We start from the raw sequence: 17,781 nt of genomic DNA on the forward strand, positions 1-17,781 counted from the left end.
TATTACGCCAAGAAATAGTGGGACCGCTCTTGCTGTCTCAGTGTAGCTTTGCTGCTCCATACATATTATAACTTCTTGGCTCCAGGGGCTACCACCAACCAACGTGATCTCTTAGAACCCTCTGTCTGAATTCCTGGCATAAGCATCTGACCGCCCTTATTATTATATTTCCAGATAAGCCCTAGCTTGTTGGCTGTCTGTGGATGGCTGCCCTGGGTTTAGGTACCTTTCCCTGGTTCCGTTAACTGTAGCTGGGATTGGGAATAGCTGGGAATCATTTAAATGGTTGCCCACTCCATAGGGCTGTGGGTGTTTCCATCTTTGGAAAAATGTGATGAGATGTGCTATGTTTCCCAGCATTGATTAGCAGTTGTGTTATATTTTTGGAAATAAAATTATGTATAGAACAACGGACTTGCAATTGATTTTAAGAGGGTCCAAGCTCAGTATTTCTTATTTCAGATCACCCTGAGACTATAATGGAAGAAGCGAAAATAAAGCCGCCTAAACAGCAACAGACAACAGAAATTCATTCTGATAAATTATCTCGTGAGTGATTTCAAACCTACCTAGATTTGCTGCTCTCTGATAATTCCCTAAAAGAAGAAAATAGTCATCAGATATTAAATATTTCTAAAGCATGGAACATTACCTCAAAGAAATATTTTCTTTGTTTTCCTTTTCCCTTAGAATTTTCTCTTATCTATTGATAAGCTGTTTTCCTTCCAAAGACTTTTTCTTTTTCTTAAGTTTAGAAATTCTGAGTTTAGAAATTCTAATTTCTGAGTGAGAAATTAGAAAAAATTCTTTTTTCCTAGAAGCGTGAAGAGAAGGGGGAGAGGAATTAGCTGTTACTAGTGGAGACTTCATCTTGATGTCCTAACATGTGTAAAACATGCCTGCTCTGTTTCATAGTGGTAGTCCCAACTCCAGCTTTTAGAAANTATTTCTAAAGCATGGAACATTACCTCAAAGAAATATTTTTCTTTGTTTTTCCTTTTCCCTTAGAATTTTCTCTTATCTATTGATAAGCTGTTTTCCTTCCAAAGACTTTTCTTTTCTTAAGTTTAGAAATTCTGAGTTTAGAAATTCTAATTTCTGAGTGAGAAATTAGAAAAAATTCTTTTTTCCTAGAAGCGTGAAGAGAAGGGGAGAGGAATTAGCTGTTACTAGTGGAGACTTCATCTTGATGTCCTAACATGTGTAAAACATGCCTGCTCTGTTTCATAGTGGTAGTCCCAACTCCAGCTTTTAGAAAGGAATAAAAGTAAATTCCTATTTCTGTTGCCAGGTTGTTTCTAGTAGGCAAAAATCATTAAGTTTATGATGAATACTCATTAAAGTCTGTATTTTTCATGATTTCTGTTTCATGCCAAGATTATTGTGATGTTTATGTTTTAAAAATATTTGTTTTATAGAGATTGTATGTTTGTTTTTTTCTAAAATGATGTCTTGTTTTATTTTTAATAGGATTTGCCACTTCAGCAGAAAAAGAGGCAAAATTAGTTTATACCAATTCTTCCTCTGCTCCTTTCTGTGGTCCTACTGCTACTCTGCAGAAAATTCCCAACACCCATTTGTCATCTGTTACAACCTCTGACCTCTCTCCAGGGCCTGGCCACCATTCTTCTTTATCTCAGATTCCTTCAGCTATCCCCAGCATGCCTCACCAGCCAACAATTTTACTGAACACAGTCTCTGCCAGTGCTTCTCCCTCCCTACATCCTGGGACACAGAACATCCCAAGCCCTTCTGGCCTGCCTCGCTGTCGATCAGGAAGTCACACCATTGGCTCCTTTTCTTCCTTCCAAAGTGCTGCACACATCTATAGTCAGAAACTGTCTCGTCCCTCTTCAGCAAAGGCAGGTGAGTGAGAGAACGAAAGATGGTCCACACTGTGAGCTGCTCCCCAGCCCCAATAAAGAAAGAATGTCATCTCTTCCCTTTGCCTTTTTTTAAATTTTGAAATGGAAAGGGACACACACTGCATTGTTCTGATGTGACTAAAGAAGGCTTGCATTGCATCCAGTAGCATGCGTTCATTGACGCAAGAGGAAACAGGACTTCTTTTAGGTACTGGAGATAAAGAGATGAATCTGACAAGGCTTCTGTTCACTAGGAGCCTACAGCCTAGTCAAGAGATTTCCTCTCACAGTTAACCATAGACCTATGAGTGTGCTGTATGCATTCTTTGTGCTTCAAATAGTTATTCCCAACATCAGACAAGTTAGTTTTTAAGACAAGAATGACTTGAATAAATAACCAAAGAATTCTTAGACTAGGATATTTCATTTTAACTGAAATAGACCTATATTGTCAAATTTGTCCTCCATTTTTTAATAACAGCTTTATTGAGATATAATTTACATTCCATCAAATTCACCCTTTTAAAGTGTACAATTCAGTGGGGTACAGTGAATTGACAGACTTGTTCAACCAACACCACTATCTAATTTTAGAACATTTTCATCATCTCCAAAAGAAACCCCTTACCTGTTAGCAGCCACTGTCTGTTTCTTCCTCCCCTTAGCCCCTGGAAACCACTGATCTGCTTCTCTGTTTTTACAGATTTGTCTATTCTGGACATTTTTATATAAGTAAAATCATATAATAGGTGGTCTTTTGTGAATGGCTGCTTTCTATTCTGGACATTTTATATAAGTAAAATCATAATAGGTGGTGTTTTGTGAATGGCTGCTTTCACTTAGCATAATGTTTTTCAGGTTCATCCACGTTGTAGCATGAACTTCATTCCCTTTATGGCTGAATAATATTCCATTGTATGGATATACCACAGTTTGTTTAGCCATTAGTCAGTTGACAGGCATTTGATTTGTTTATACCTTTTGGCCATTATGAATGATGCTGCTATGAACATTTGTTTGTAAGTTTTTGTGTGGACATATGTTTTTATTTCTCTTGAGTGTATAGCTAGAGTGGAATTGTTGGTTCTTATGATAACTTACTGTATTTCCTCTTTTTGAGGAACTTGTAAACTGTTTTCCAAAGTGACTTTGCCCTTTTACTAACAGCAATGCTTGAGGGTTCCAGTTTCTCCATGTCCTTGCCATTACTATGAGTTGTCTCTGTTTTTGATTTTCACATCCTAATGGGTATGAAATAGTATCTCTTTTTTGTGGTCATGATTTGCATTTACCTAATGGCTAATGATGCTGAATATCTTTTCATTTGCTTATTGGGTATTTTTATATCTTCTTTGGAGGAATGTCTTTTAAATTCTTTGCCCTTTCAAAATTGGTATGTTTTGTTTTATTGTTGAATGTAAGTGTTCTTTATATACTCTGGATAAGAGCCCTTTGTCAGATAGGATTTAGAAATATTTTTTCCCTACTTGATGGTTACCTTTTTACTTTCTTGAAGCACAAAGAATTTTAGATTTTAATAATGGCCAATTTATCTGTTTGTTTCTATTGTCACTTGTGATTTTTTAAATCTTATCTGGAATACTATTGCCTAATCAAGTGTCACAGAGATTTCCTCCTTTTTTTTTTTTTTTTTTTTGAGACGGGTTGTTGCTCTGCCGCCAGGCTGGAGTGCAGTGGCGTGATCTCGGCTCACTGCAACCTCCGCCTCCAGGTTCAAGCAGTTATCTTGCCTCAGCCTCCCGAGTAGCTGGGACTACAGGCTCAGTTAATTTTTGTAGTCTTTAGTAGAGGCGGGGTTTCACCATGTTGGCCAGGATGGTCTCGATCTCTTGACCTTGTGATCCGCCCACCTCGGCCTCCCTAAAGTGTTGGGATTGCAGGCGTGAGCCACTGTGCCCAGCCCCAATTATGTTTTATAGTTTAGGCTCTTACACTTAGGTCTTTTGTCCATTTTGAGTTAATTTTTCTGTATGGTATAATTTAAGGGTCTAACTTCATTCTTCTGCATGTGGATATTCAGTTATATCAGCATCATTTGTGGAAAAGAGTATTGTTTCCCCATGGGATTGTCTTGGCACTCTTCTCAAAAATCAATTAATTATAAATGTAAAGGTTTATTTTTCAGGCCTCAGTTTTATTCCATTGACCTATAAGTCTGACCTTATGCCAATATCACGTTGTCTTTATTGCTACAGCATTAGAGTAAGTTTTGAAATCACCAAGGATGATTGTTCCAACTTCACTCTTCTTTTTCAAGATTGTTTAGGCTGTTCTGGATCCCTTGCATTTTCATATGAATTTTAGGATCAGCTTGTCAATTTCCTCAAGAAAAGGCAGATGGGATTTTGATAGGATTATTATCTGTGGATCAATGTGGGGAGTATCTTAACATCAGTCAAGATTTAAACACTAGTAATAGCTATGTTAAGGTGAGTTACAGCTAAGACATGTTTTATAAATAGCCAGTCTATATTTCTTAATACCTGATTTCAAATGAAATGGATATTTTAATAGACAGCTTGAGTCAGAGATATTAAATGGTCCGCTTTAATAAGTCATAAATATGACTACATGCACATGTGTAGATCTCTCTGCTAATTCTGGGTAATCATCGTTGTTGTGATTTAATTTTCTAAAATCAGTAATTATAATGATCAGTAATGTTCTGGTTTGAACTGTTTTTTCCCCATGTAAGAAATTCAGTAAGATCAATGTCTTCGGTGGCCTGTGTTATCTGAAAAACTTTTTCAAAACCCTCCCTTTTGATCCTTTCCAAGAAAAGTATAGGGAGCAAAAGAAGTTGGTCAGTTCATAAATATTTTCTGATATCTGTTGTGATTTCTTTTTTGACTCTTGGATTATTTATAAATATATTATTTAATTTTCAGGTAGTTGGGATTCTTTATTTTTATAATTGGTTTGTAGCTTATTTCCACTGTAGTCAGAGAACATACTCTGAATGGATTGAACAATAGCAGACGGCAATATATGGACAAAAATATGTCATTTACCACAGCCTGTAATTGATTGAAGTTAAATTTTTCTGTGGTAATTGAATGCTTTTGGAATAAGAGTAAGATTTTATTTTACTACAGACTTTTTAAATTTAAATATACAGCATCAAATTTCAAAGGTCATCACTAAAAGAATAAAAGTATAAATTCTAATCTTATGGGGAGAAGAAAAATGAATTGCAGATAAAAAACATGCAGAAATTTAGGTGTATGCAAGCAAGAAGCATAGAAAAAGCAAGATAAATAGAAATTTAAAACATAGTATATTGGCCGGGCACAGTAGCTTATGCCTGTAATCCCAGCACTTTCAGAGGCCGAGATGGGCAGATCTCTTGAGGTCAGGAGTTCGAGACCAGCCTGGCCAACATGGTAAAACCCAACCTCTACTAAAAATACAAAAATCAACCAGGCGTGGTGCCTCCGGCCTGTAGTCCCAGCTACCCAAGAGGTTGAGGCAAGAGAATCACTTGAACCCAGGAGGCAGAGGTTGCAGTGAGCCAAGATCACACCACTGCACTCCAGCCTAGGCAAGAGAGCAAGACTCTGTCTCTAACTACTAAAAACAAAACAAAAAACCTGGTAAATCAAGTCCAAAGATATCAAGAATCAAATAAACATAAATAGGTTAAACTTGACAGATTTTTAAAATCCAACTATATGCTGCTTACCAGAGGCACATCTAAGTTTAAGAACACAGAATGTTTAAAAGTAAAAAATTGAAGAAAGAAACACCAGATAAGTACCAACCAGAAGAAAGTTGGTATGGTTGCATTAATGCATGCTAAAATAGGCTTGAAGATATAAAACTTTCTTACAGATAAGGAGTAACTACATAATGACAAAAAGTTCAGTTCAGTCAAAAGTTTAACAATTCTAAAAGTATCTGCAAATAATAAAATAGCCTCCAAATATGTAACACAAAAATGGAAACAACCACACAAAGAATGTATAAATCCACTGTCTTAGTGGGTGATTTCCACATACTTCTATTAATTATTAATACACTAAACAGATTTTTAAAACGCAAAAAGGATAAAGAGGATTTGAACAAGGAGGTAAGTTTATTTATTTATAATATATAGGACTGTGCACTCAATAATTAGACAAAACACCTCAAGCATACGTGATATATTTATAAAAATCTGTCATATCCTACATCATAAACAAGAGAACAAATTGCAGAGACGTGGTATCACACAGCCACATTCTTTGTCCACACTGCAATTAAGTTGAAAGCCAGTAACAAAAAGATATAGAAGAAACCCCCATGTATTTCAAAATTTAAGAGTCAAAGAAGAAATCCTAATGGAAGTAAATTATTAAGTATTAGAACTGAATGATAATGAAAAAGTTGTATGTCCAAATAAGTAGAGAGCAATGCAAATCAGTATTTGAAGGGAAATTTACTGGCTTAAATAATTATAGTTGATGTGCACCTATAGTCCCAGCTCCCTGGGAGGCTGAGGCAGGAGGATTCCTAGAGCGCAGGAGTTTGAGACCAGTCTGGGCAACATAGCGAGATCACATCTCTAAGAATGAATGAATGAATGAATGAATGAATGAATGAATGAATGAATAAATAAATAAATAAATAAAAACTTATATTTGAAAAGAAGACAGGCTGGAAATTAATGTGCTAAATGTCTGGCTTTAGACATTATAAAAACAACAGTATCATAAATCTAAATAAAGGATAAAGAAATAATAAAGAAGACATGGGTAAATAATATAAGGAATAGAAAAGCAGACATAGAAAATATAAATACACCCAAAATGACAAAAATAATCTTGTTAACTTTATTCCAATAAAATTGAAAGCTTACATAAAATGGACCAAACTCATACAAACTATAACTTATGTAAAATTGACTCAAGAAGGTGAAGAAAGTCTGAATAGTCCTATAAGCATTAAAATAAGTGATACAGTAGTTGAAAGTCTTAAAGAAAACGTAAGGCCTAGATTTATGGGTAAGTTCTAATCTTTCAAGAGGTAGATAATTTTAATATATTTAAAAAACTCTTCTGGAGTGTGGAAAAAGAGATACTTTTCCTCAAGTTATTCTGTATGGCTAGTTTTATCTTAATAATAGAACCAGTTAAGGAAAGTATTAAAAAGGAAAATTACAGACTGGCTTTGTTTATGAACATAAATGCAAAAATTTGAATCAAAATAAAAGCCAATTAACTCTAGCAACATCTAAAAGAAATAGTACACCATGATCAAGTTTATTCAAGGAATGTAAGAGGGGTTTAACGTTAGTAAACCTATAAATATCTTTCACCATATTAATATAATAGATTAAAGAAAAACCCATATTCTTCGTCATGGTACATGCAGAAAAAGAATTTGATAAAATTCTGCACTCATTCATGATGATAACTCTCAGCTCATTAGGAAGAGGAGACTCTCTTAACCTGTAAAAGGGTATCTGCTAAAAACCTACTAGAGCTATCAGTCTAAATAAGGAAACGTTGAAAGCATTCTCTTTAACATTAAGAACAAGTAAGGATGCCCACTAATATTCCTCCTGTCCAGTATTTTACTAGAGATCAGAACCAACATAGTAAGATAAGAAAAAGAAATTATAAGCATAAGGATCATCACTTCTTGGCCTTTTGGTTAAGATCAAGTGTAAGGATAAGCATCAAAAAAGAGGAAACAAAATTGTGTAATTGCAGATAATATATTGTCTACATAGAAAACAAAATAATTACAGATACATTTTAGAAATAGTTATTTTAGCATAAGATTAATATTAAAAAGTTAATTGCTTTCAAAATTACTTGCCAGAAGTGATAGAAAACAATTTTTTGATTGTAGCAAAATGTAAATAGCATATAATTTACCATTTGAACTATTTTAAGTTCAGTGGCATTCAGTACAGTCACATTATTTTACAGCCATCACCACCAATAAAATGTTTTAAAATGTCATTAATAATAGCATAAAAGTTGTGTCACCTAGGAATACATTTAGAAAAGAAAGGAAGTTTTATAAGACTACATTGAAAGACATAGATATTAGAGATTAATGAAAATTTAAATAAATAAATGAAAATTTGAATAATTAAATTTAAATAAATATACCACGTACATGCATAGGAAGACTCAATATCATCAAAGTTTCCATTTTCATCACATTAATCTCTATATTCAATACATTTCCAACCAAAATCTCAATAAGTGTGTCGCTGAATTTGGTAAGCCTGTTCTAAAATGATAATTTTAGATGATTATCTAAATAGATGATTTGACAGTGGATGCCACAGACTGTTGACAAGTATAGTTACATAACAAGAAAAACAAATAAGAATTATAATGAGTTTCAAAGATATATTTTTTATTCAGTAAGATTAGCAAATTCTAGGATTGGTTATTCCCCATTACATGTAATGAAAATTCTTCTTTGTGAAACTTTCATTATAAGCAAAAACACATTAATAAATAATGCATGTGGCAGTTTGGTAATGCCACATGCCACATGGTAATGCCACACAGAAGAGTTTCTAGGTTATGGTAACCATTTATTTTTGTGATCATTTGAAGATGGCTTATTTCTCCTATATTATTAAAGATCCCTAGGGTTCAGTAAAGTATCTGTTGCCGTGAGATTTCTGTCATTATCCTATTTTTTTTTCAGGGCTTTTTTTCCTAAATGAGTGAAAACTTTTCTCCGTTTTAGCAGGATCGTGCTATCTAAACAAGCATCATTCAGGAATAGCCAAAACACAAAAAGAGGGAGAAGATGCTTCTTTGTATAGTAAACGATACAACCAAAGTATGGTTACAGCAGAACTTCAGCGGCTAGCTGAGAAGCAGGCAGCGAGACAGTATTCTCCATCCAGCCACATCAACCTCCTCACCCAACAGGTACGGATGGTCTGGGTTGCCAAGAGCTCTTTGGACCTAAGGATAGAATGAATTAGTGACAGGGTACTTTGTCTTTCCCTGTCTTTACTATTCCCATATACTGATGCCTCTTGAATGAGTATTATTAATAGTTGGTTTCAAGCTAAAGGATCAAGTGTTTCCTCTTCAAATTTAAAGAAAATAACTTTCTGTTACAGGCATTGTGAAGTAAGTCTGCTACTGGATATAATGTACCTATTTCATGATAAACAGACTTGAATGTTCATCTGTAAATATAATTTTAAAGGATCTTTAAAATAAGTTCTTTTCTTTGGTAAAATTTTCCATTGAGTTCTAGTCTTATAAATCTTTTTACCATAATTTTATAACATTACCGTTAAAAAAAATTTTTTTTTCTGTACTGCCTTTTATTTCATGATCTCAGAATGTTTTATGGGTAACTGATTAATTTCATATTTTATTATACCCTTATCCAATATAATATCATTCTCCCCATTTTACAGATGGAAGGACCTGAGGCTGAAAGAAGTTATGTGATCAAGGTCATTCAACAAGCTGGGTGGATAGAAATAAATAACAGGATATTGTCCTTATGCTATATAGATACTAACAATCTTGCAACACAGTGAAGGTAGATGGCACTTTCAAGAGCTTTGTGAGTTCTCTTTGTCCTTCTTGCTGGTTATCCCTGTGGTGTTTAATTGAAGGAAAAGCCATATCTCTTATTCCTTAATGCTAAATGGCATCAAAGTCCTCCAAAGGAATTATCGTAATTTAACTCCACAGTTATATTTTGCTAGTTGTTGATGTGCCAAATTCCTTAATTGGTAGTAACTCTGTAGTGATAATCAAGTCTCGAAAAAAGTGAAGCTGAAAATTACTTTAAGTACATGCTAAAAGTAGGCAACACACTGCTCCCTGGTGGTACCCTACTTCTCTGTATAAAATTTAGGACCAAAACTAAAGCTAAGCATCTCATGGACTTAGTTTTACTTCAGCCTCATCCCAGCATGTGAAGCAGTAATTATTGTCTTTCTCAAATCCTTAGTTGTTTGAAGGGAGTAAAGAAGGCCTAATGTGAAATAGGAAGCAAAGAACGCTACAAGAACAATGTTGATTCTTGGAGGGAGTTGGATAGTTAGATTTTAGTGACAGAATGATGGGAAGAGGGAATGGGATACCAAGATACGATGGGAAGGAATTTTCCAATTAAGTGGCTATGAGACGGGAAAGGTCTGCTACACTTTTATCATTGGGTCACTAACTAGATTATATGTTTCCAGTTTATAAATGGACAGCTAGGAGCACCAAGACATTCAGATTTTGTGATTGTAGTAAAAAAAAAAAAAAAAATAGTTCTTACCTATTTCTAGCTCCTATCATTTGCTAGACTGCAAAGCCTACAAAGTGAAAAGATCCTCATCTTGTGGGAATCCAAGGTGACTGTATCCTGATTGGGAAGTCATCCCCCTTCAGTTCATTTTTTTCATCTATAAAGAACTTCAGTGCCAGTGAGTTAAAAGTCCAATAGACTGTGGTTTGTAGGGATATGAACTTGCCATTAGATGTCAGTGTTAACTTTTAGAGTCTTGGTAGTAGGGTGGTCAGTGCTTGGTACAGTACTGAGGGAGGTGCTGTAGGATGTAATAAGCAGGATGGAGTAGTGGAGAAAGAGCTGGATTAGCCATCCACAGACTTGCCACTGACTCCTGTGTGATCTTGAGCAGTTCACTCCATTGTTATTCTGACACTGACTCCTGTATGATCTTTGACAGTTCATGCCACTGTTCTGCCACTGATTAGCCGTGTGATCTTGGATAGTTCACTCAACTCTTCTGACACTGACTGGCTGTGTAATCTTGGACAGTTCACTCTACTCTTCTCCTGACACTGACAAGCTGTATGATCTTGGGCAATTCGCTCCACTGTTCTCCTGCCGCTGACTAGCTGTGTGATCTTGAGCAGTTCACTCAACTTCTCTTAACCTCAGGGTCTTCATTGATTGATGAGGAAAATACAACAGGGTCATGAGAATATTAAGCAAAACCTGTAAATGCAATGTATGTGGAAAATATTGTTATTTCAGCCGTAAAAGGCTTTCAGTAGTAAATGGCTTCTAATTTGGTTAGAAACAAGTTTTTAGATGAAGTGTACTTTTAGTTGTTTTCAAAATTATTGTGGGTACATAGTAGGTGTGTATATTTATGGGGTACATACGATTTTTTTTATTTCAGTTGGTTTTTTGGGGGGAATCGGTGGTGTTTGGTTACATGGATAAATTCTTTAGTGGTGATTTCCAAGATTTTGGTGCACCTATCACCCAAGTAGTGTACACTGTAACCAATGTGCAGTCTTTTATTCCTCACCCTCCTCCCACCCTTCCCCTCAAGTTCCCAAAGTCCATTATATAATTCTTGTGCCTTTGTGTCCTCATAGCTTAGCTCCTACTTGTAAGTGAGAACATATGGTGTTTGGTTTTCCATTCCTGAATTACTTCACTTAGAATAATGGTCTCCAGCTCCCTCCAGGTTGCTGCAAATACCATTATTTTGTTCCTTTTTATGAATGAGTAGTATTCCATGGTGTATATATATACACACCACATTTTCTTTATCTACTCATTGATTGATAGACATTTGGGCTGGTTCCATATTTTTGCAATTGCAAATTGTGTTGCTATAAATATGCATGTGCAAGTATCTTTTTCATATAATGACTTCTTTTCCTCTGGGTGGATACCAGTAGTGGGATTACTGGATCAAATGGTAGATCTACTTTTAGTTCTTTAAGGAATCTCCATACTGTTTTCCATAATGGTTGTACTAGTTTATATTCCCACCAACAGTGTAAAAGTGTTCCCTTTTCACCACTTCCATGTCAGCATCTATTATTTTTTGATTTTTTAATTATGGCCATTCTTGCAGGAGTAAGGTAGTATTGCATTGTGATTTTGATTACACAAAATCTGATAATTAGTGATGTTGAACATTTTTTCATATATTTGTTGGACATTTGTGTATCTTCTTTTGAGAATTGTCTATTCATGTCCTTAGCCTTTTTGATGGGATTGTTTTTTTCTTGCTGATTTTTTTTTTTAGTTCCTTGTAGATTCTGGCTATTAGTCCTTTGTCGGATGCATAGTTTGTGAAGATTTTCTCCCACTGTGTGGGTTGTCTGTTTACTCTGCTGATTATTTCTTTTGCCTTCAGAAACTTTTTAGTTTAATTAAATTCTATCTATTTATCTTTGTTTTTGTTGCATTTGCTTTTGGGTTCTTGGCCATGAGGTCTTTGCCTAAGCCAATGTCTAGAAGGGTTTTTCTGATGTTATCTTCTGGAATTTTTGTGGTTTCAGGTCTTAGATTTAAGTCTTTCATCTATCTTGAGTTGATTTTTGTATAAGGTGAGAGATGAGGATCCTGTTTCATTCTTCTACATGTGGCTTGCCAGTTATCCTAGCACAATTTGTTGAATGGGGTGTCCTTTCCTCAGGTTATGTTTTTGTTTGCTTTGTCAGAGATCAGTTGGCTATTAAGTATTTGACTTTATTTCTGGGTTCTCTATTCTGTTCTATTGGTCTATGTGCCTGTTTTTATGCAAGTACCATGCTGTTTTGGTAACTATATCCTTGTAGTATAGTTTGAATTTGGGTAATGTGATGCCTCTAGATTTGTTCTTTTTGCTTAGTCGTGTTTTGGCTCTGCAGGCTCTTTTTTGGTTCCATATGAATTTCAGGATTGTTTTTTCTAGTTCTGTGAAGGATGATGATGGTATTAAATTGCTGAATTTGTAGATTGCTTTTGGCAGTGTGGTCATTTTCACAGTATTGATTCTACCCATCCATGAGCATGGGATGTGTTTCCATTTGTTTGTGTTATCTATGATTTCTTTCAGCAGTGTTTTGTAGTTTTCCTTGTAGAGTTCTTTCATGTCTTTGGTTAGGTGTATTCCTAAGTATTTTATTTTATTTTTTGCAGCTGTTGTAAAAGGTGTTAAATTCTCGATTTGATTCTTAGCTTGGTGGCTGTTGGTGTATAGCAGTGCTACTGATTTGTGTACATTGATTTTGTATCCTGAAACTTTACTGAATTTATTAGATCTAGGAGCTTTTTGGATGAGCCTTTATGGTTTTCTAGGTATATGATCATATTGGCAAACAGCAACAGTTTGACTTCTTCTTTAATGATTTGAACGCCCTTTATTTCTCTTGTCTGATTGCTTTGGCTAGGACTTCTAGAACTATGTTGAATAGAAGTGGTGAAATGGGCATTCTTGTCTTGTTCCAGTTTTCAAGGGGAATATATTCAACTTTTCCACATTCGGTATAGTGTTGGCTGTGGGTTTGTCATAGATGGCTTTTATTACCCTAAGGTATGTCCATTTTATGCCGATTTTGCTGAGGGTTTTAATCATGATGGGATGCTGGATTTTGTTGGATGCTTTTTCTGTGTCTATTGAGATGACCGTGTGATTTTTGTCTTTGATTCTGTTTATGTGGTATATCACATTTATTGACTTGCATATGTTAAACCATGCCTGCATCCCTGGTATGAAACCCACTTGATTATGGTGGATTATCTTTTTGATATTCTGTTGGATTAGGTTAGTGGCAGAAACCTCAATTACTTGTGGACCAACCTAGAATTTTGTTTGGAATTTTTGCATCTGTATTCGTCAAACAGATTGGTCTGTAGTTTTCTTTTTTTGTTAATGTCCTTTCCTGATTTTGCTATTAAGAGTGTTACTGGCTTTATAGAATTATTTAGGGAGGATTCTCTTTTTCTCTGTCTTTTGGAATAGTTTCAATAAGATTCGTCTCAATTCTTGAATGCCTGATGGAATTCAGCTGTGAATCCATCTGGTCCTGGGCTTTTTTTTATTGGCAATTTTTAAATTACCATTTCAATCTTGCTGCTTGTTATTATCTGTTCAGAGTTTCTATTTCTTCCTGGTTTAGTCTAGAAGGGTTGTATATTTCCAGGAATTTATCCATCTCCTCTAGGTTTTGTAGTTTGTGCACATAAAGGTGTTCATAGTAGCCTTGAGTGATCTTTTGTATTTCTGTGGTATTGGTTGTACTATCTTTTGTTTCATTTCTAATTGAGTTTATTTGGATCTTCTGTCTTCTTTTCTTGGTTAATATTGCTAGAGGTCTATCTTTTTTTTTTTTTTTTTTTTCAAAGAACCAGATTTTTGTTTCATTTATCTTTTGTATTGGGTTTTTTTGTTTTAATTTTATTTAGTTATGCTTTGATCTTTGTTATTTGTTTTCTTCTGCTGGATTTTGGTTTGGTTTGTTCTTGTTACTCTAGTTCTCTGAGATGTGACCTTAGATTGTCTATTTGAGCTGTTTCAGGCTTTTTGATGTAGGCATTTAATGCTATGAACTTTCCTCTTAGCACCACTTCTGCTGTGTCCCAGAGATTTTGATAGGTTGTGTCACTGTTATGATTCAGCTCAAGGAATTATTACATTTCCATATTGATTTCATTGTTGACCCAACGACCATTCAGGAGCAGATTATTTAATTTCCGTGTACTTGCATGGTGTTGAGGGTTCCTTTTGGAGTTGATTTCCAATTTTATTCCACTGTGGTCTGAGAGAGTACTTCATGTAATTTTGATTGTCTTAAATTTGTTGAGACTCATTTTGTGGCCTATCTTATGGTCTGTCTTGGGGAATATTTCATGTGCTGATGAATCGAATGTATATTCTGCAGTTACTGGGTAGAATGTTCTGTAAATATCTGTTAACTCCTTTTGTTCTAGGGTATGGTTTATGTCCGTTGTCTCTTTGTTGACTTTCTGTGTTGATGACCTGCCTACTGCTGTCAGTGGAGTATTGAAGTTTCCCACTATTACTGTGTTGTTGTCTATCTCGTTTCTTAGGTTTGGTAGTGTAGGGTCCAGCCCCACAGGGTCGGTGGGTTTTTCTCCCCGTGTGCGGAGACAAGAGATTGTAGGAATAAAGACACAAGACAAAGAGATAAAAGAAAAAACACTGGGCCCGCGGGACCACTTCCACCAAGACGCGGAGACCAGTAGTGGCGCCGAATGCCAGGCTGCACTGATACTTATTGGATACAAGACAAAGGGGCAGGGTAAGGAGTATGAGTCATCTCCAATGATTGGCAAGGTCACATGAGTCATGTGTCCACTGGACAGGGGGCCCTTCCCTGTTTGTCAGCCGAGGTGGAGAGACAGAGAGAGAGAGAGAGAGAGAGGACACAGCCAATGCCATTATTTCTGCATATCAGAGACTTCTAGCACTTTCACTAATTTGTTACTGTTATCCAAAAGGCAGAGCCAGGTGTACAGGATGGAACATGAAGGTGGACTAGGAGCGTGACCGCTGAAGCACAGCGTCACAGGGAGACGGTTAGGCCTCTGGATAACTGCTGGCGGGCTTGACTGATGTCAGGCTCTCCACAAGAGGTGGAGGAGTAGAGTCTTCTCTAAACTCCCCTGGGGAAAGGGAGACTCCTGTTCTCGGTCTGCTAAGTAGCGGGTGCTTTTCCTTGGCATTGATGCTACTGCTAGACCTAGGTCCGCTTGGTAACGGGCATCTTCCCAGACGCTGGCGTTACCTCTAGACCAAGGAGCCCTCTGGTGGCCCTGCCCAGGCATAACAGAAGGCTCACACTCGTGTCTTCTGGTCACTTCTCACTATGTCTCCTCAGCTGCTCTCTCTGTATGGCCTGGTTTTCCCTAGGTTATAACTGTAGAGCAAGGATTATTATAATATTGGAATAAAGAGTAATTGCTACAGACTAATGATTAGTGATATTCATATATAATCATATCTATTATCTATATCTAGTATAACTATTCTTATTTTGTGTATTTTATTATACTGGAACACCTTGTGCCCTCAATCTCTTGCCTCGGCACCTGGGTGGCTTGCCGCTCATATAGTAGTAATTGTTTTATGAATTTGAGAGCTCCAGTGTTAGGTGCATATATATTTAGGATTGTGGTATTTTCCTGTTGGACTAGTCCTTTTATCATTATATAATGTCCCTCTTTGTCTTTTTATTGCTTTGGATCTTTAAAGTTTGTTTTGTCTGATATAAGAATATAAAAATAGCTACTTCTGCTCACTTTTGGTGTCCGTTTGCGTGGAATATCTTTTTTCACTCCCTTAAGTTTATGTGAGTTTATGTGTTAGGTTTCTTGAACTTATATGTTAGTTGAGTTTCTCAAAGACAGCAAATTTTGTATCTTTTAAGGGGAACATTTAGGCCATTTACATTCAACATTATTATTGAGATGTGAGGCACTATTCTGTTCATCATGCTAGTTGTTGCCTGAATACCTGATGATTTTTGCATTGTGTTATTGTTTTATAGGCCCTGTAGGATTTATGCTTTATGGAGGTTCTATTTTGGTGTATTTTGAGGTTTTGTTTCAAGATATAGAACTTTCCTTTTTTTTTTTTTTTTAGACGGAGTCTTGCTCTGTCACCCAGGCTGGAGTGCAGTGGCCGGATCTCAGCTCACTGCAAGCTCCGCCTCCCGGGTTCCCGCCATTCTTCTGCCTCAGCCTCCCGAGTAGCTGGGACTACAGGCGCCCGCCACCTCGCCCGGCTAGATTTTTGTGTTTTTTTAGTAGAGACGGGGTTTCACCGTGTTAGCCAGGATGGTCTCGATCTCCTGACGTCGTGATCCGCCCGTCTCAGCCTCCCAAAGTGCTGGGATTACAGGCTTGATAGAGATATAGAACTTTCTTTAGCAGTTTGTGTAGTGCTGCCTTGGTAGTAGCTAATTATCTCAGCATTTGTTTGTTTGTCTGTAAAAGATTTTATCTTTCCTTCATTTATGAAGCTTAGTTTCACTGGATATAAGATTCTTGGCTGATAATTGTTTTGTTTAAGGAGGCTAAACATAGGACCCCACTACCTTCTAGCTTTTAGGGTTTCTGCTGAGAAATCTGGTGTTAATCTAACAGGTTTTCCTTTATAGGTTACCTGATGCTTTTGCCTCATAGCTCTTAAGAGTCTTTCCTTTGTCTTGACTTTAGATAACCTGAAGACTGTGTCTAAGTGATGATCTTTTTGTGATGAATTTCCCAGGTGTTCTTTGAGCTTCTCCTATTTGGATGTCTAGATATTTGGCAAGGCCAGGGAAGTTCTTCTCAATTATTCCCCCAAATAAGTTTTCCAAACTTGGATTTCTCTTCTTCCTTGGGAACACCAGTTATTCTTAGGTTTGGTCGTTTAACATAATCCCAAACATCTTGGAGGCTTTGTTCATTTTTGGGGATTCCTTTTTCTTTGTCTTTGTTAGATTGGGTTAATCAAAAGCCTTGTCTTCGAGCTCTGAAGTTCTTTCTCCTACTTTTTTGATTCTATTATTGAAACTTTCCAGTGTATTTTGCATCTCTTTAAGTGTGTCTTTTATTTCCAGAAGTTATGATTGTTTTTTATCGATGGTCTCTATTTCCCTGGAGATTTTTTTGTCCATATCCTGTATTATTATTGTTATTATTATTTAGTTTCTTTAAATTGGTTTCCACCTTTCCCTGGTGCCTCCTTAAGTAGCTAAATAATCGACATTTTGAGTTCTTTTTCTGGCAATTTAGAAATTTCTTCTTCGGATCCATTGCTAGTGAGCTAGTATGATCTTTTGGGAGTATTAAAGAACCTTGTCTTGTCATATTACCAGAATTGTTTTTCCAGTTCCTTCTCATCTAGGTAGTCTGTATCAGAGGATCTGGGTTCAAGGGCTGCTGTTCAGATTCTTCTGTCCCACTGTTTGGTTCCTTGATATGGTATTCTCCTTCTTCCCCTAGGGATGGGGCTTCCTGAGAGCCAAACTGCAGTGATTATTATTGCCCTTCTGGGTCTAGCGCCCCAACAGAGCTGCTGGGCTCTGGGTTGGTACTGGCAAGTTTCTGTGAAGAGTCCTGTGATGTGATCCATCTTCAGGTCTCTCAGCCATGGATACCAGCACCTAATCTGGTGGAGGTAGCAGGGGAGTGAACTCTGTGGACTCTGTGAGGATCCTTCGTTGTA

General features: G+C 36.4%; 1 protein-coding gene across 23 annotated transcripts in view; it reads left to right on the forward strand.

Moving 5' to 3' along the window:
* Positions 1-17,781, forward strand: part of TTLL5 (tubulin tyrosine ligase like 5) — a 300,796-nt gene that overhangs the window by 120,462 nt on the left and 162,553 nt on the right. For 14 of the 23 annotated variants that reach the window (XR_001887070.1, XR_001887069.1, XR_001887071.1 and 11 more), the window contains 4 exons: positions 463-549; positions 1,471-1,866; positions 8,583-8,770; positions 9,274-9,312. Coding sequence is in view for 20 of the 23 variants with exons in the window: in XM_017880546.1 (XP_017736035.1) it covers positions 463-549; positions 1,471-1,866; positions 8,583-8,770; positions 9,274-9,312 (710 nt within the window). In the remaining 3 variants the exon portion in view is untranslated. The remainder of the gene's footprint in view (positions 1-462; positions 550-1,470; positions 1,867-8,582; positions 8,771-9,273; positions 9,313-17,781) is intronic. The other 9 variants (XM_017880550.1, XM_017880561.1, XM_017880555.1 and 6 more) reach the window with 3 other exon arrangements.

The sequence above is a fragment of the Rhinopithecus bieti genome, unplaced genomic scaffold, assembly GCF_001698545.2.
Source record: "Rhinopithecus bieti isolate Rb0 unplaced genomic scaffold, ASM169854v2 scaffold_11380, whole genome shotgun sequence".
In the NCBI taxonomy this organism is placed as follows: Eukaryota; Metazoa; Chordata; class Mammalia; order Primates; family Cercopithecidae; genus Rhinopithecus; species Rhinopithecus bieti.